The 20,134-nt window shown below is 46.4% G+C and overlaps 1 protein-coding gene across 1 annotated transcript in view; it reads left to right on the forward strand.

Annotated features, from left to right (window-relative positions):
• Positions 1 to 1,057, forward strand: part of LOC136627022 (uncharacterized) — a 29,057-nt gene extending 28,000 nt beyond the window's left edge. Inside the window, exon 9 of the mRNA XM_066601981.1 lies at positions 884 to 1,057. Coding sequence (XP_066458078.1) covers positions 884 to 911 — 28 coding nt within the window. The 3' untranslated portion in view covers positions 912 to 1,057. The remainder of the gene's footprint in view (positions 1 to 883) is intronic.
• Positions 1,058 to 20,134: the final 19,077 nt, after the last annotated feature.

A 20,134-nucleotide genomic window follows, 5' to 3' on the forward strand; every position in this document is an offset into this window, starting at 1 on the left:
TCCCTCAGCATGCAGACAGCTATACAGAGGAGCATTGCAGACGTGCAAAATCCTCACATACCTACCATATATTCAGGGAAGGGGCTGCTTAGTATTATACTTGCACATAGGTATGGCCACATTCTGTTATTTTTAGGCTGGGTCCACACGCTGCGGATTCCCGACGGAAATCTCGCGGTTTAGCCGCAGCAAAAAAACACGAGATTTCCGCCGGGAGGACCGCTGCTTCAAAACCCGCGGCGGTTTTGAAGCGGCCCAGCTGCTTGCTCTTCCACTGCGGCCGGCGCTCCCATAAAGGAAAAAAAAAATCAACATGCTGCGGTTGGCAAATCCACGCCGCAGCGGCGGCTTCTCCCGGCTTAGCCGCAGTGGATTTGCCATCCCGTGTGGACGAGATTTCTGAGAAATCTCGTCCACATGGCTGGCTAATCCCGGGATTAGCAGCCGCTTGCGGATTTGCCGCGGCGAAATTCCGCACGGAATTTCCGCGGCAAATCCGCCCTGTGTGAACCCAGCCTTAGTTTCCATTGAGTCAGACTTGACTATTTTAGAAAATATTTTCATTTTCCATGAATTAACAATTCTAAAGAATCTTTTCTTAGAAGTCTGTATTTTATTATTTCTGTTTTTCCTCCTGAAAATGTCTAAATAAATTGACAATGGAGTATTACTATTTCCTTGTCAATCTAAGAAAAAATAATCCAGAACTGTTACTTTATAGGTAATTAAATAATTTACAAAAACCGGGATATCAGGAGACGTGACAAGTCCTTGTAAGATGAATGTTTAGGATTCATATGTAACTATGGCCTTGGTTTTTACATGCATATCTGCTCTATTAATTTCTTTGTTTTTATGTTGATTTTTAATTATTTTTCCACAGAAGCCAGAAATCTCAATCAGAAGAGTAATCATCCCACAGATTATGAATACTAGTCTAAAACACTGAATTTCTCGTATTTATATTTTCAGTTTTTCTTCATTTGTTTGAATTTACGGCAAAGTATAAATGCAATTATATATTTTTTCTGGTTAGCCAATAAAGTTATGACCGCTATCATAGTTTTGTATTTTTATATGAGTGTTTAATATCACAAAGATTATTGAATAAACATATATTTCATTTAATGCGTTTTCATTTACCTAATGTGGTAGCCAAATTGTACTTTTAAATAATATTCATCTGACTGATTCACTGGAAATGAATGCCAGGACTACTTCAGAATTTGTTTAATAATGCATTGTAATGTCAGAATATTTGGTATTTCCATTGGCCAGCAGCTAATATACTGAGAAATCTGACCCAGTAGGCTTAAGGCCAGAGGTGTAACTTGAAGCTCCTGGGCCCCAATGCAAAACCTGTAACAGGGCCCCCAACTCTAATGCTTTATTCATAGTACTGGGCTCCCTATATGGAGAAGAGAGGCCTCATGGGCCCCCTAAGGCTCTTGGGCCCGGGTGCAACCGCATCCCCTGCATCCTCTATAGTTACGCCCCTGCTTAAGGCCAATTTTGTGAAATAAATATCTTGAAAAAATAGTATTTAGGCCAATATTTAAGAGCCCCCTGAGCCACTATATGTGATATATACAAATATGTTAGGAAATATGCATGCTGATTCAACTTCAAAGCTCCGAGTCAAACTTCTAAGTAATATTTTTTGTGAAACACAGTAGTGTTTTATGGGCCGAATCTGTACAAGAGTTATGCTATCTGTGGTTCGGGCAGCATTAACCTGGTGACCGGTTCCCTTTAATTATGGTTACAGCTCCCTTTAAAGGCACGCTATAAGTCTATGTTCAGATGGTGCAATCTGCTTTGGACTTTTCTGCATGGTTTCCACATCACAATGTGCATAGAATACCATGGCTAAGCCGTGGACTTTTGTCACGGATTTGCATTTCCATTTTCTGCAAATCCACACAAGTATTTAGTACTTTTCAATGGAAAATCCACTTGTGGATTTTCCGACAAGGGTTCTGTGTGGATTTGGCATCAAAAAATGACATGGCACGTCTTCTTTTTAAATCTGCGTGCAGAAAAAAATATAGACTATAGCCATATAGGCTACGAGGCTGATTCCAATTCAAGTAAATGATTCACTTATAACGCATGGATTTGCAGAGGACTTGATGTGGAATCAGCACAGACTACATGCAGACTCCACATCAAAAATCCACCATATGAACATATCCTAAGCAGGGCAGTTACAGTTCACGTCAAGTAGTGCCTTTGCTTGTAGACTACCAGGAACCCAACACACATAAAACCTTTTATAGCAGATAAACAACTTTCACAGGGAATATATGATTACTAGAGATGAGCGAACACCAAAATGTTCGGGTGTTCGTTATTCGGAACGAACTTCCCGCGATGTTCGAGGGTTCGTTTCGAACAACGAACCCCATTGAAGTCAATGGGCGACCAGAGCATTTTTGTATTTCGCCGATGCTCGCTAAGGTTTTCATGTGTGAAAATCTGGGCAATTCAAGAAAGTGATGGGAACGACACAGCAACGGATAGGGCAGGCGAGGGGCTACATGTTGGGCTGCATCTCAAGTTCACAGGTCCCACTATTAAGCCACAATACCGGCAAGAGTGCCCCCCCCCCCTCCCAACAACTTTTACTTCTGAAAAGCCCTCATTAGCATGGCATACCTTTGCTAAGCACCACACTACCTCCAACAAAGCACAATCACTGCCTGCATGACACTCCGCTGCCACTTCTCCTGGGTTACATGCTGCCCAACCGCCCCCCCTCCCCCCCCCCACAGCGCACACCAAAGTGTCCCTGGGCAGCCTTCAGCTGCCCTCATGCCACACCACGCTCATGTCTATTTAGAAGTGCGTCTGCCATGACGAGGGACCGCAGGCACACACTGCAGAGGTTGGCATGGCTAGGCAGCGACCCTCTTTAAAAGTGGCGGAGCGATAGCCCACAATGCTGTACAGAAGCAATGAGAAATAGAATCCTGTGCCACCGCCATCAGGAGCTGCACACGTGGGCATAGCAATGGGGAACCTATGTGCCACACACTATTCATTCTGTCAAGGTGTCTTCATGCCCCAGTCAGACCGGGCTTTTTAATTCATAGACACAGGCAGGTACAACTCCCTATTGTGAAGTCCCTGTTGACCCACAGCATGGGTGGCTCCCTGGAACCCACCGGCGGTACACGGAAATATCCCATTGCATTGCCCAACACAGCTGAGGTAGTAATGTCGTGCTTAATGCAGGTGGGCTTCGGCCCACACTGCATGCCCCAGTCTGACTGGGGTTCTTTATAAGTGTACAGATGTAGTAAAAACTCCGTGTGCACCTACAGCATGGGTGGGTGCCAGGAAGCCACCGGCGGTACACAGAAATATCCCATTGCATTGCCCAACACAGCTGAGGTAGTAATGTCGTGCTTAATGCAGGTGGGCTTCGGCCCACACTGCATGCCCCAGTCTGACTGGGGTTCTTTAGAAGTGTACAGATGTAGTAAAAACTCCGTGTGCACCTACAGCATGGGTGGGTGCCAGGAAGCCACCGGCGGTACACAGAAATATCCCATTGCATTGCCCAACACAGCTGAGGCAGTAATGTCGTGCTTAACCCTTTCCAATCCAATTTGTATATGGTTTTCCTAGGGGGCTTACTCTTTTTCTGCCGTTATACAACGGCGCTATATGCTGGCTAAAGCCAGTACTGCATGAGCTGACACGTAGGATAGGCTCTGACAGCAGAGAGGCTGGCAATATACAGTAAGAGAACCCCGACGGACGTCTACCAACAACGGAGCTGTACAGCCTTAAACCCTAATGTCTTCACAGGTCAGACAGTGGACTGGAAAGGGTTAATGCAGGTGGGTTTCGGCCCACACTGCATGCCCCAGTCAGACTGGGTTTCTTTATAAGTGGAAACAGATGCATTTATAATTCCCTGTGGACCCACAGCATGGGTGGGTGCCAGGAAGCCACCGGCGGTACATAGAAATATCCCATTGCATTGCCCAACACAGCTGAGGTAACGTCAGCTGTAATGCAGGTGGGCTAAAAATTCATTTGATTACACTGTAGGCGAGGGCCCACAAAAATTGCTGTATCAACAGTACTAATGTACATCCAAAAAATTGGCCATGGCCAACCAAGAGGGCAGGTGAAACCCATTAATCGCTTTGGTTAATGTGGCTTAAGTGGTAACTAGGCCTGGAGGCAGCCCAGTGTAACGAAAAATTGGTTCAAGTTACAGTTCCAACGCTTTTAAGCGCATTGAAACTTATAAAAATTGTTCAGAAAAATTATTTGAGTGAGCCTTGTGGCCCTAAGAAAAATTGCCCGTTCAGCGTGATTACGTGAGGTTTCAGGAGGAGGAGCAGGAGGAGGAGGAGGAATATTAGACACAGATTGATGAAGCAGAAATGTCCCCGTTTTGGATGATGAGAGAGAACGTAGCTTCCATCCGTGGGTGCAGCCTACGTATTGCTTACGTATCGCTGCTGTCCGCTGGTGGAGAACAGAAGTCTGGGGAAATCCAGCCTTTGTTCATCTTGATGAGTGTTAGCCTGTCGGCACTGTCGGTTGACAGGCGGGTACGCTTATCTGTGATGATTCCCACAGCCGCACTAAACACCCTCTCCGACAAGACGCTAGCCGCAGGACAAGCAAGCAGCTCCAGGGCATACAGCGCTAGTTCAGGCCACGTGTCCAGCTTCGACACCCAGTAGTTGTAGGGGGCAGAGGCGTCACCAAGGATGGTCGTGCGATCGGCTACATACTCCCTCACCATCCTTTTACAGTGCTCCCGCCGACTCAGCCTTGACTGGGGAGCGGTGACACAGTCTTGGTGGGGAGCCATAAAGCTGGCCAGGCCCTTAAAGACTGTTGCACTGCCTGGGATGTACATGCTGCTCGATCTCCGCACCTCCCCTGCTACCTTGCCCTCGGTACTGCGCTTTCTGCCACTAGCGCTGTCGGCTGGGAATTTTACCATCAGCTTGTCCGCAAGGGTCCTGTGGTATAGCAACACTCTCGAACCCCTTTCCTCTTCGGGAATCAGAGTGGGCAGGTTCTCCTTATACCGTGGATCGAGCAGTGTGTACACCCAGTAATCCGTCGTGGCCAGAATGCGTGCAACGCGAGGGTCACGAGAAAGGCATCCTAACATGAAGTCAGCCATGTGTGCCAGGGTACCTGTACGCAACACATGGCTGTCTTCACTAGGAAGATCACTTTCAGGATCCTCCTCCTCCTCCTCCTCAGGCCATACACGCTGAAAGGATGACAGGCAATCAGCCGGTGTACCGTCAGCAGCGGGCCAAGCTGTCTCTTCCCCCTCCTCCTCATCCTCCTCATGCTCCTCCTCCTCCTCCTGTATGCGCTGAGAAATAGACAGGAGGGTGCCCTGACTATCCAGCGGCATACTGTCTTCCCCCGCCCCCGTTTCCGAGCGCAAAGCAGCTGCCTTTATGGTTTGCAGGGAATTTCTCAAGATGCATAGCAGAGGAATGGTGACGCTAATGATTGTAGCATCGCCGCTCACCACCTGGGTAGACTCCTCAAAATTACCAAGGACATGGCAGATGTCTGCCAACCAGGCCCACCCTTCTGAAAGGAATTGAGGAGGCTGACTCCCACTGCGCCACCCATGTTGGAGTTGGTATTCGACTATAGCTCTACGCTGTTCATAGAGCCTGGCCAACATGTGGAGCGTAGAGTTCCACCGTGTGGGCACGTCGCACAGCAGTCGGTGCACTGGCAGCTTAAAGTGATGTTGCAGGGTGCGCAGGGTGGCAGCGTCCGTGTGGGACTTGCGGAAATGTGCGCAGAGCCGGCGCGCCTTTACGAGCAGGTCTGACAAGCGTGGGTAGCTTTTCAGAAAGCGCTGAACCACCAAATTAAAGACGTGGGCCAGGCATGGCACGTGCGTGAGGCTGCCGAGCTGCAGAGCCGCCACCAGGTTACGGCCGTTGTCACACACGACCATGCCCGGTTGGAGGCTCAGCGGCGCAAGCCAGCGGTCGGTCTGCTGTGTCAGACCCTGCAGCAGTTCGTGGGCCGTGTGCCTCTTATCGCCTAAGCTGAGTAGTTTCAGCACGGCCTGCTGACGCTTGCCCACCGCTGTGCTGCCACACCGCGCGACACCGACTGCTGGCGACATGCTGCTGCTAACACATCTTGATTGCGAGACAGAGGAGGAGGAGGAGGAGGAGGAGGGTGCTTTAGTGGAGGAAGCATACACCTCCGCAGATACCACCACCGAGCTGGGGCCCGCAATTCTGGGGATGGGTAGGACGTGAGCGGTCCCGGGCTCTGACTCTGTCCCAGCCTCCACTAAATTCACCCAATGTGCCGTCAGGGAGATGTAGTGGCCCTGCCCGCCTGTGCTTGTCCACGTGTCCGTAGTTAAGTGGACCGTGGCAGTAACCGCGTTGGTGAGGGCGCGTACAATGTTGCGGGAGACGTGGTCGTGCAGGGCTGGGACGGCACATCGGGAAAAGTAGTGGCGACTGGGAACTGAGTAGCGCGGGGCCGCCGCCTCCATGATACTTTTGAAGGACTCCGTTTCCACAACCCTATACGGCAGCATCTCAAGGCTGATGAATTTTGCTATGCGGACGGTTAACGTTTGAGCGTGCGGGTGCGTGGCGGCGTACTTGCGCTTGCGCTCCAACAGTTGCGCAAGCGACGGCTGGACGGTGCGCTGAACTACACTGCTGGATGGGGCCGAGGACAGCGGAGGTGAGGGTGTGGGTGCAGGCCAGGAGACGGTAGTGCCTGTGTCCTGAGAGGGGGGTTGCATCTCAGTGGCAGGTTGGGGCACAGGGGGAGAGGCAGGGGTGCAAACCGGAGGCGCTGAACGGCCTTCGTCCCACCTTGTGGGGTGCTTGGCCATCATATGTCTGCGCATGGTGGTGGTGGTGAGGCTGTTGGTGTTGGCTCCCCGGCTGAGCTTTGCGCGACAAAGGTTGCACACCACTGTTCGTCGGTCGTCAGGCGTCTCTGTGAAAAACTGCCAGACCTTAGAGCACCTCGGCCTCTGCAGGGTGGCATGGCGCGAGGGGGCGCTTTGGGAAACACTTGGTGGATTATTCGGTCTGGCCCTGCCTCTACCCCTGGCCACCGCACTGCCTCTTGCAACCTGCCCTGCTGATGCCCTTGACTCCCCCTCTGAAGACCTGTCCTCCTGAGTAAGCGTTGCACACCAGGTGGGGTCAGTCACCTCATCGTCCTGCTGCTCTTCCTCCGAATCCTCTGTGCGCTGCTCCCTCGGACTTACTGCCCTTACTACTACCTCACTGCAAGACAACTGTGTCTGATTGTCATCGTCCTCCTCACCCACAGAAAGTTGTTGAGACAGTTGGCGGAAGTCCCCAGCCTCTTCCCCCGGACCCCGGGAACTTTCGAATGGTTGGGCATCAGTGACGATAAACTCCTCTGGTGGGAGAGGAACCGCTGCTGCCCAATCTAAGCAGGGGCCCGAGAACAGTTCCTGGGAGTGTTCCCGCTCCTGAGCAGGTGTCATTGTAGTGGAGTGAGGAGGCTGGGAGGAAGGAGGAGCAGCAGACAGAGGATTCGGATTTGCAGCAGTGGACGGCGCAGAACTGCGGGTTGACGATAGGTTGCTCGAAGCACTTTCTGCCATCCAGGACAGGACCTGCTCACACTGCTCATTTTCTAATAACCGTCTCCCGCGTGGACCCATTAATTGGGCGATGAATGTGGGGATGCCAGAAACGTGCCTCTCTCCTAATCGCGCAGCAGTCGGCTGCGACACACCTGGATCAGGAGCTCGGCCTGTGCCCACACCCTGACTTGGCCCTCCGCGTCCTCGGCCGCGTCCACGTCCTCTAGGCCTACCCCTACCCCTCAGCATGCTGTATTACCAGTGATTTGATTTCACAGGCAGCTAATAAATTGGCGCAAGACTGCAGGCCAAATATAATTTTTTCCCTTTTTTGAAAACGAAAGGCCCCACTGCCTCTAGTGAATGTATAATCTAAGTTTAATAACTGTGCTGTTTTCCTGCTAATGTGTCACAGAACGTGAGGGTAGCAGAGTTATTAACTCTGGCAGAGCAGGTATTTTTTTTCCCAATTAAGGAAAGCAAATGGCGAAGCCAGCAGTAAACCGTAGCTGGGTGCGTCTGATTTTTAAAGGTTGCACACGCAGCCGACACGTGTCCACCGCCCTTAGGACGGACAGAGGCAGGACAAATAGAAATATTTTCCGTTTTTTTGCACCAAAAGGCAGCACTGCGTATATTCAATGAACATGAGAAGTTTAATAACTGTGCTGTTTTCCTGCTAATGTGTCACAGAACGTGAGGGTAGCAGAGTTATTAACTCTGGCAGAGCAGGTATTTTTTTTCCCAATTAAGGAAAGCAAATGGCGAAGCCAGCAGTAAACCGTAGCTGGGTGCGTCTGATTTTTAAAGGTTGCACACGCAGCCGACACGTGTCCACCGCCCTTAGGACGGACAGAGGCAGGACAAATAGAAATATTTTCCGTTTTTTTGCACCAAAAGGCAGCACTGCGTATATTCAATGAACATGGGAAGTTTAATAACTGTGCTGTTTTCCTGCTAATGTGTCACAGAACGTGAGGGTAGCAGAGTTATTAACTCTGGCAGAGCAGGTATTTTTTTTCCCAATTAAGGAAAGCAAATGGCGAAGCCAGCAGTAAACCGTAGCTGGGTGCGTCTGATTTTTAAAGGTTGCACACGCAGCCGACACGTGTCCACCGCCCTTAGGATGGACAGAGCCAGGACAAATAGAAATATTTTCCGTTTTTTTGCACCAAAAGGCAGCACTGCGTATATTCAATGAACATGAGAAGTTTAATAACTGTGCTGTTTTCCTGCTAATGTGTCACAGAACGTGAGGGTAGCAGAGTTATTAACTCTGGCAGAGCAGGTATTTTTTTTCCCAATTAAGGAAAGCAAATGGCGAAGCCAGCAGTAAACCGTAGCTGGGTGCGTCTGATTTTTAAACGTTGCACACGCAGCCGACACGTGTCCACCGCCCTTAGGACGGACAGAGGCAGGACAAATAGAATTATTTTCAGTTTTTTTCCACCAAAAGGCCGCACTGCGTATATTCTATGAACAATAACTGTGTTGTGGCCCTGCCTACACAATTCTTTCCCTGCAGTATCAATGGAGGGTGCAATGCTCTGCAGAGGCGATTTTGAGAAGAAAAAAAAAATGCAGCACAGCTAACAGCAGCCAGCACAGTACTGCACACGGTTAAATATGGCCCTAGAAAGGACCGTTGAGGTTCTTGAAGGCTACACTCACTCCTAACACTCTCCCTGCCTATGCAGCACTTCTGTCCCTAATGCCGGGTGCAACGCTCTGCAGAGGCGATTTTGAGGGGAAAAAAATTGCCACTGCTAACAGCAGCCAACACACAGTTATCAGTGGCCCTAATAAGGACCTTTGGGGGGTCTTGAAGCCTACACTAACTACCAATTCTTTCCCTACAGCAGCTCCGGTACAAACAGCACTGTCCCTCATCTAACTCACACGGCATCTGAGGCGAGCCGCGGGAGGGGCCGACTTTTATATTCGGCGGACACCTGATCTTCCCAGCCACTCACTGCAGGGGGGTGGTATAGGGCTTGAACGTCACAGGGGGAAGTTGTAATGCCTTCCCTGTCTTTCAATTGGCCAGAAAAGCGCGCTAACGTCTCAGGGAAGGAAGTGAAAGTAACCCGAACACCGCATGGTGTTCGTTACGAATAACGAACATCACAAACACCCTAATATTCGCACGAATATCAAGCTCGGAAGAACACGTTCGCTCATCTCTAATGATTACACATACACAGTACATTACAACTCAATACACAAATAGGAGAAAGATCATGGCTATTCCCAGCCCCGATCTCAAGAGGCCTCTACCATCCCCTCCTGCTAAATGACTGTTCTATCCACAATGTACCTGGACTCGACTGTATACATATTTACTGTACAACGATAAACTCACAGCAGCCAATCCCAGACGTGTATTACTTCACATAAGCAATGGTTCCCTATCATAGAATAGGCCCTATCTTCTGGAGCTCTGTACTTGTCATTTATTGTTGATTATAATAGATTTATTGATTATAATGGATTTCTGTGACCTTACTTGAGACCCTGACCATAAACGATTTCAGCTCCTCTGTACCCCAGGTCCTGCACACTTAAGGCGACTTGAACTAGCAATGTATTGTATTTCTGCAAGCATTCTAATAAACCGTGCCACAGGCACTGCTTAATAGGCAAAAATACATGGAAGCCCCGGGGGCTTTAACAAGACCCCAGGCTGCCATGACACCTGAACAAGCTCTGCTTCTCCTTTGCACTACACTTCCAGAACTTTGTGAGCTGTCTCTAGGACTTCTAGGAATAAGCTCCTCTGTTATTGTACTCTCTTTCCAGGCCTCATCTCCTTTGACTGTAGGACCTGCACAACCTGTTCACGTGACCAAACTATCCAGACAAATTAACCTCTTGACAACTTAATGATCAACTACCTACTCATCGGATAGTCAGTGAGTGGTCATCAGTACTGCCTGCTCATGACAGACCATTTCTTGAGGTTTTCAGTAGTGACTCCCCCCCCAGACCAGACAGGTGAATCCGCCACTCGTGCAATCTGTCAAGGCTTCATCCGAGTGTACGGGTCCCCCAAACACATCCACTCAGGCCAAGGGGCCTGTTCCCAAGGGAAAGTCTTGGAAGAGCTGCACCGGCTGTACGGAATTGAAAAGTCTTAGTCTCCTCTTTATCATCCACAGGGAAATGGAGTATGCGATCGCTTTAACAGAACTTTGCTACAAATGCTACGCACCTTGGAAGACTATAAAAAGATGAGATGGTCTGAATACCTGTCTGAGCAGAGGACAATGTACGGCTGCAAATGGACCTAGATAAGTTGGGAGCTTGGGTAAAAAAATGGCAAATGAAGTTCAGTATTGATAAATGTAAGGTTGTGCACATGGGCAGGAGAAACGGATGTCACCAATATACACTAAATGGGGTACTGCTAGGGAAAAGTGAGATGGAAAAAGACATGGGGGTACTAGTTGACTGTAGACTTAACTGGAGCGATCAATGCCAATCAGCTGCTGCAAAAGCAAATAAAGTCTATGGGTGCATAAAAAGAGGTATAGGGGCAAGGGACGAGAACATTATTCTTCCACTATATAAGGCACTTGTAAGGCCCCACATGGAATGCTGTGTACAGTTCTGGACACTCGTGCTCAGGAAAGATGTTGCAATGCTTGAGGGGATTCAAAGAAGGGCAACTAAATTAATAAATGGAATGAGAGGATTGGAATATTGGGAATATTCAACCTGGAAAAAAGACGGTTAAGGATCGATCAAATAACTATGTATAAATACATTAGAGGACAATACAAGAAGCTTTCCCATGATCTGTTTATACCCAGGACTGCGACGATAACAAGAAGGCATCCTCTATGTCTAGAGGAACGAAGTTTGCATCACAAACACAGAAGGGGGTTCTTTACTGTAAAAGCTGTGGAACTCTCTGCCTGAGGACGTGGTGATGGCAAAATCGATAGAGGAGTTTTAGAGGGGACTAGATGTCTTTTTAGAGCACTATGATATTACAGGATATAAACATTAAATAACCAGTGGGTTGTTGATCCGGTTTTCGGAGTCAGGTAGGAACTTTAAAATTTTGATCCAGGGATTATTCTGAGTGCCATTATGGAATTATGGAAGGGATTTTTTTCCCCAAATGACTATATTGGCTTCTTGAGGTGTTTTTGCCTTCCTCTGGATCAACAAGGTGGTAGGTGGAATCAGGCTGAACTAGATGAACATTGTCTCCCTTCAACCTAACATACTATGTTACTATGTTGTCTGTGCTTAAAACAACCATGTCCACAATACCATGGGATACACCCCATACATGTTGCTTTTTTGGGTGAGCCAGAAGAGAAATTCGTCAACTGAATCTTGAGTGGGCGAGAACCAGCATGGGTTGCAAAGAAAATGATGACAGTTGCAGCTATAACTGGTGACAGTGATAGAGGCTCTCTCCTCTAATTCAGATTTGTGAAACAATGATAGCAGCTAAAGGATCATCATGGTTTAGTGGGTGGGGTTTAGTATTCCTGAGCTAAGTATGGGAAGAGGATACAGAGTGTATAGTGACCAGGATAAAAGTACTTTACCTGCAAGTTAAGAGCAACTGTTCTAACTACCAGTTAATTTAACAAAGTGTAGCTAGGCTGGACTTCATTTAATAAGAAGAGGGAGTCAGGAAACTAAAGAGTTAAGGTTTTAGACACCGCTGTAAATCAGTTCGTGACAGGCCCCTGAGTGATGGAGTGAGGGAAAAAAAGGAGGGGGCTTCTTACTGCTCATTTTCTATCATGCAGTTGTTTCGAATAAAACAGTGTTAGAAGACGGAAGTGAAGAGCAGTATGGAGGGAATATGGAGTGAGGCAGTAAGCCTTTCAGTCGGAGGGGCAAGAGAGGACCCAAGATGGAACCGGAGGAAACTAACAGCCATGCAAAGATTCAGTTTCTTCTCCTCCTCTGATCTGCTGTAATTAGAGACTCGTTATGTAAAGCAATCCTTTGCGCAGCAGCCTATAAATCACCTGGACGGACGCTGAGAAATTGGTTGTTTGCCCAAACCTGATGTCCATTCAAGCCAGCCCTGCTTTCTACCAGACAGCAATGCAGCTGCAAATCTTCAGGCAAGTAAAGAATCTTCATAGACGTTTGTGAGTACTAAAGAACACTTGAGAACAGTGTTTCAGGAATGGCAAAACTGTCAGTGGGGTTTATAAAGTGTATTTTCTTGTCAGTTCTTTCCATATAGTTCTTCCTTAGCGTAGATGCTGCCCCCTCAAAGTTTGTTTATCCATGTATAAACTGTAAAACAGTGTATATACAAGTTGTATATGCAATTTCTGGAGCGTAAGAATAATGCAGACAACCACAAGCCTGAAAGTAAATGGTGTGCCTGTCATTTACCTACATACATGTGTTAGTCTTATTTCGCTACCAAGCGCTCTTAGTCCAGGCACTGGCGTCACGATCACCTAATTCCATTAGTCGTCCAGATCCTGTTGTATACCTTCAACGGTGCACAATATTACAAGGAGCGTGCTGCACCCATTGTCACTGTGACATGGCTCCTCAGCCACATCTTAGAAACCGCTCAGAGAGTGCAGGCCTCTTCCCTCTTGTCACCTGTTGCAAGTGAACAGAGATGCATCCCAGGGGATTATAGAAGATGTAGTAGAGAAGCACAGGAGGAATGTGAACAGGAAGTGCTGATGGAAACTATATCAAAGTACAGTGGAGGCTGCAGAATGAAGAGGAAAGAAAAAGTAATGAATGGATTTACTATAGCACTGTGAGATGATTTATGACAATTTTGGAATTTGACTTTGGTCTCGGAATACTCCTTTAAGATCTTGCCGTAAGAGTTGAGCAGCTAAGAATCTAATGAGATAATAATGTTACATCGCTTTGAAGATATCAAAAAGTGTTGAACAATTGCTACACATATAATATAATGTATTAACTAATTTTAAAATACAGGTATATTAACTAGAGATGAGCGAGCACCAAAATGCTCGGGTGCAGGTTACTTGAGCCAAGCTTTTTGTAATGCTCAAGAGTTCGTTTCGAGTAACGAACCCCATTGAAGTCAATGGGAGGCTCAAGCATTTTTCAAGGTGCCCCATGCTCTGTATTGTTTTCAATGGAGCCACGGCTGATGCCGCCGGCTCCATTGAAAACAATGGTCTGCTGGTACCTCTGAATTGTTTTTCATGGAAGGGCTTGACATATAAGCCTTTCCCTGAAAAACAATAATTTGTGTAAAAAACAAAAAAACTTACCCTCAGCCACTGCCGTGTCCCCTGCGGGGATGATCTGCCGCATGCGGCAGATGTTTCCTTCATCCCCGCTAGTAAAAATAATTCCCTGCTGCTACATCTGTGACAGATGCAGCAGAGGAATTCTTCAATTCTGCAGCTGCGGTGGAGGATCCTGCTGCCGGCCCTCCAGTAATTGGATTTCAGGGAAGAGACTTAAAATCCTCGCCTGGTGAAGGACCTGATTGTGATTGGCTGAGGCGCTCAGCCAATCACAGGCAGCTCTCGCTGAATGAATGACAGGCGAGAGCTGCCTGTGATTGGCTGAGCACCTCAGCCAATCACAATCAGCTCTTTCAGCTGATAGATCAGGACTACGTGTGACAGCTGCGGTAGAGCATTGAAGAATTCCTCTGCTGCATCTGTCACAGATGTGGCAGATGTAACAGCAGGGAATTCTTTTTTCTAGTGGGGATGAAGGAAACAGCCCCTTCCATGAAAAACAATTCAGGGGTGCTGGCAGGCCATTGTTTTCAATGGAGCTGCCGGCTGCAGCCGCGGCTCCATTGAAAACAGGTTGGGATGAGAGGCTCAAAATTTTCTCGAGCACCACATGGTGCTCAGCTCGAGTAACGAGTACTTTGAGTATGCTAATGCTCGAACAAGCATCAAGTTCGGACTAGCATGCTCGCTTATCTCTATGTTCAATACTCACATAATGAATTTAAACAGCAAGCAAGAAATTCATGGAATCTGAAAGTTTCATAAACCTAACACCCCTACCACATATGCGATGATTCTGTTTCCTGTCTTTTTTTGTTTTACACATTTGCACTTACTTGGAACTATACAGAGACCATTTCTTACTGACTATAATTGTCACTCCTTCTACTTTTCTATTTTTTGGTCTACTTTTCTTTACCGTCTTTTATGGTTTACGCATTCCTCAAATTGTTGAAAATTAATGATGATGACGAGGATAATAGGATATGGTAAGTCATTTTCCATTTTCTTACGTGTGTTTTAGTGCAGTATATTGGAAAATGAGACATGCACACTAGTTTTTGTCTTTGCTCTGTTAATGTGTTTTATGTTGTTCATAAATATATACTTTATATATGTGATATGTATACAGTCAGTGGCCAGTGACAATAATGGAGGCCCCAGGTCATGAATTTACAACAGTGTCTCAGATTGTGAGTTCCTCTAGCAGTACGGGTTTAAATAAGACTGACTGTCATGGAGCTGAGAAGGAAATGCTTGTTTTCTATGGGTATCTTCACATGTAGTAGATTTGTTGCAAAAAATTTTGCGATTGTCTCATTCACTGATACGAGGTTTGCAGAAATCTGTGTGCTTGCTGTAGAAACAACCCTATTCATATGTATGGAATGAAGTTTCAATATTACCACTTTCTTCAACAAACCTGCTACATGTGAACTTATCATAGTATTTAGAGATGAGCGAGCATACTCGCTAAGGCAAACTACTCGAGCGAGTAGTGCCTTATTCAAGTACCTGCCCGCTCGTCTCTAAAGATTCGGCTGCCGGCGCGTGTGAGAGGTGAATTGCGGCGGTGAGCAGGGGGGAGCGGGGGGGGGGGGGAGAGAGGGAGAGAGAGCTCTCCCCTCCGTTCCTCCCCGCTCTCCCCCGCCGCTCCCTGCCCCCTGCCGGCACACGAATCTTAAGAAACGAGAGGGCAGGTACTTGAATTAGGCACTACTCGCTCGAGTAGTTTGCCTTATCGAGTATGCTCGCTCATCTCTACTAGTATTGCAAGGAGCCAAATTATTAACCCCTTAATGACGTGGCACCTTTTTTTTCCATTTTCTTCTTTTCCTCACCCCTTTAAAAAAATCGTAACTCCTTTATTTATCCATCGACGTCGCTGTATGAAGGCTTGTTTTTTGTGGGACGAGTGGTAGTTTTCAATTTAGCTATTTAAAGTACCATATAATGTACTGAAAAACTTTTAAAAAATTCTAAGTGGAGTAAAATGAAAAAAATACAAAAACGAAATTCCACCATCTTTCAGTGCATTTTGTTTCTACGGCGCACAAACTGCAACAAAAATGACCTGATACCTTTATCCTATGGGTCAGTTCGATTGCTACGATACCAAACTTGTATAGTTTTTTTTTTTTTACTGTACTACTCTTTTTTTTTTTTTTCAAAGACATTACATTTTTTTATTTTCTGCAGTCATCTTGTGCGCGCAATAACTTTTTAAATTTTTTGTCAACATAGTTGAGCGAGGCTTATTTTTTGTGGGATGTCTTGTAGTTTACGTTAGTATCAATTCGGAATACATATGACTTTTTGATCGCTTTTTATTGCGTTTTTTCTGGAAGACAGGGTGACTGAAAAAGTGCATTTCTGGCGTTCTTTTTTTTTCAGGCGACGTTCACCGTGCGGAGTAAATAATGCGCTACTTTGATAGATCGGGCTTTTACGGACACGGCGATACCAGATATGTATTTTTATTTTATGATTTAGATTTTTTAATTATAGATATGGCAAAGGGGGGGGTGATTTAAACTTTTATGATTATTTTTTTTTTTTACAATTAAAAAAACTTTATTGATTTTTTTTTAACTTTACTTTTAAGTCCCTTTGAGGGACTACAACATGCGATGCTTTGATCGCTCCTGCAGTATGATGTAATGCTATAGCATTACGTCATACTGCAATTTGACAGGCAGCCTATCAAGCAACCCCACAAGGATGGCTTGATAAGCAGTCTCCTAAGACAGTCCTGGGGCCTTTCAGAAGGCCTCCGGCTGCCATGACACCTGCACGGCTCCCCCGATCTTACCGCGGGGGGGGCATACGGGACCCCCAAACATCGTTCGGGGGATTCAAATGCCGCTGTCAGAATTGACAGCGTCATTTAAAGTGTTAATAGCCGCAATTGGCTGCACAGCCAATAGCTATTGCCCTCGGGTGTCAGCTGTAATATACAGCTGACGCCCGTGCTGTATGAGGAGAGGTCGCCCCGCGACCTCTCTTCATACATACCCCAACCCTCCAGGACGTAAATGTACGTACTGGAGTGGGAAGAGGTTAAAGCGGGTGTCAAGTTGTAAACTATTGATGGCGTATCCTCAGGATAAGTCATCACTAGTGGATTGGCAGGGATCCATCACCTGGGGCCTTCACCAATCAACATGCACTAAGCTGATTTCTGTAGGAAGCAGACAGCAACATTCTTACTGCAGTGGCCAGGCTTGTTATTGCAGGCAAAGTTCTTATTGAAATGAATGTGAACTTGATGTGCAATACCAAGCCTGTCCACCACAGTGGGAATGGAGCTGTCTGCTTACTGCAGAAATCAGCTCAGTGCATGAGCTCACCGGTCCAGAAAAGAGCTAATCAGTGGTGGTCCCAGGTGATGGATCCCCGCCAAAACACTACTGCTGACCTATCCTGTGGATACGCCATCAATAGTTTACAACTGGACAATCCCTTTAAAGGGTTGTCCAGTTGTAAACAATTTATGCCCTATCCTTATCACAGGTCATCAATAATAGATCGGTAGGAGCCAGTTGCCCAGGACCCCCACAGAACAGCTGTTAGCTGAGGCCAGCACGCTTGTACACTGAGCTGATTTCATAGGTAGCAGACATCTCTGTTCTTACAGCAGTGGGCGGGCTTGGTATTGCTGGCCAAGTTCCTATAATTCTAATGGGAACTTGTCCTGCAATTCCAAGCCTGGCCAAAATCCGTTCATTGCATCAGTACACCGACCCAGCAAACAGCGAACAGCTGATCAGCAAGGGTCTTGGATGATGGACCCCGGTCTATCTACTATTGATGACTTGACCTGAGCATAGGGCATAAATAGTTTACAACTGGGCTAGCCCTTTAATGAGCATCCATCATGCCTTTTTATCTCCTAGTTAAGTCTTGTGTACACTGTCCAGGGCTCTCAACCTTGGCAAATACAAGAATGTCCTTCTATTAAAAATAATATGCTTTAATAGCAACTAGAACAAAGAGTCGGCTCAAGCATACTAACCGTTCCACATGTGAATATACAATATGAACACCTGAAACCTATTCTGCAGATATACTTTTTGCAGTCATGTCTTGTTATGACAGGTTGTAATAGACTATAGATTTATCAACATTATTGTTAGACCTACAATATATAAGGCAGCTCGTATTTTGAGATAAATCTCTTAAATCTTCCATTTCTACCAAACCTTCTGCAGGGTTTTATTAACAGCCACTCAAAGGAGGTTTGTTACAGTAAAACTTGATTAAGTTATCATTCCATAGAAAAATGGCTCCATATTAAGTACCAAATGTTTAAAGGGGTATTACCATCCATAGCTGAGATGGGAAACCGCTGCCTTGTCTATTGGCCACAGGGTCAGAGCCTATGGAAAGAGCCGAGCACTTAGTGCAGCAATGTTTCTGTAGCTCTCATTAAAGTGAATGGGAGCTAAAGACAAAGCATAGTAACTTCCACATTAGCTACGGACACCGCACTGTACTAAGCACTCGGCTGTTTCCGACAGGGGGTCAGAACAGAGCTTCCAGGTTTTTCCATCTCAACCATGAAAAGTTGAGATGGGAATACCCCTTTAATTCTTCTATGCTTTTTATGCCAACTGTTGTCTAATATGTGATTTCTATTTCTCTTCTAGTGCTGTTCCTTTTCGTACAAATCGCCCTAACATCAGGTACAGAAATTGCCTAATATTGCTTAACTATTCACTAAAGCTAAAAATCATTTGTATCTAAAGCTAAATTCACACTACATTCTGTGTATATAGTTGTATAAAGCTATATACATCTCCTGCTGACTGAATTAAAACTAACTGTATTCCTCGGGATAGACTTGATACAATTGTATCTTGGCCAAATGTAAAACAGAAGACCCTTTTGGCAAATGTTTGTCCATTAAAGTCTAAAAATAAGAGCCCTTTACACGAGATGATAACACTGGTCAACAAATTTTTACAAAAGTCATGTTACTGAAATAAAAGTAGTCATTTCTTATCAACTTTTATGTAGTCAACGAGAATATGACAGTCAAAATGCAGGCATGGAAACGAAACAACAATCAGCCCATTTATGCAGGAAATAAATTACTGATGAACGACTGCTTGTTTACTATGAATGGTGGCGGGCTGTCGAAGCAAACTCCAGCCCACGCCAACTCCATTCACTGGGCAATTACAGCTGGGCTGACTGTTGGGCACTTTTGTGCCTGGTAATCATCCCGTGTAAAATTCCCTAAATTAGCATATAAATTGGGAGATCAGTGCAAGTGGCCTCTAGGCGAGGGGGGCTGACAGGCCCCCCTCACCACACTGATACTTCCTGCATATACTGACAGTGATCTAATACTGAGTAGGTTCCTTCTATGAGCCGTGTGGTGTGAATAGTCTATCTTGCTGTCTTGTCTGCTCTACTTGTTGAAGTAAAGCAGAGTCCAGACAATACAGGAAGATAGACAATACACATTACCGCATAGCTCAGTGTTACATGATTATCAGTGCATGTAGGGAGAGGCAGAGAGGAAATTGTGGTGGGCTCTAATGGGGACATTACTTCCTTGTGGGGGATACATAATTACCAGATCGAGGTACAAAAGGGGGGAATTGAGGGAGCAGTATTACGACATGGGGCATTATTACCACATGGGGCGCTATGGAATCATTATAACTTTGTAAGGGGCACCAAGGCACTATTACATTGTGAGGGGCACAAATGGGGCATTATTACTTAGTGTCCTCCACAAAGGACAAAGGGGCCAGCATTACTTTGTAGGGGCAGTATGACTTTGTGGGGAACAAAAAAGAGACACTTCCTTTATGGGGGCACAAAGGGGATACTATTACTTTGTAGGGAGCACAAAGAGGATACTTGCTTTATGGCCGGGCATAAAGGGGACAATTTGTTGAGGCACTGTTACCTTGTGGAAAGCACAAAAGGAGATTAATACGGTACTTTGCAGAGGCACAAAGAATGTCACTTTAAGGCTGCGTTCAAACATCGCTGATTTGCTGCAGATTTTATTGCAAATTGTGCTGCACATTTGCAGCAGATTTCACTCCTTCATTTTGAATTCCATTAAGGGCTCAGTCATACGGGCGCCGATCTGCCCGTGTTCCTGCACGATGAGACGGCCGCACTGCGTGCGGACGACTCTCTGCATGACCAGCTCCATTGCCGGCCATGTGTTCTTTCTTCCGGCGGTGCGGAGAGTCGTCCGCACCTGCAGTGCAGCCGTCTTATCGTGCAGGAACACGGGCAGATCGGCGCCCGTATGACTGAGCCCTCAAAG

Source organism: Eleutherodactylus coqui, chromosome 5 (assembly GCF_035609145.1).
Source record: "Eleutherodactylus coqui strain aEleCoq1 chromosome 5, aEleCoq1.hap1, whole genome shotgun sequence".
NCBI lineage: Eukaryota > Metazoa > Chordata > Amphibia > Anura > Eleutherodactylidae > Eleutherodactylus > Eleutherodactylus coqui.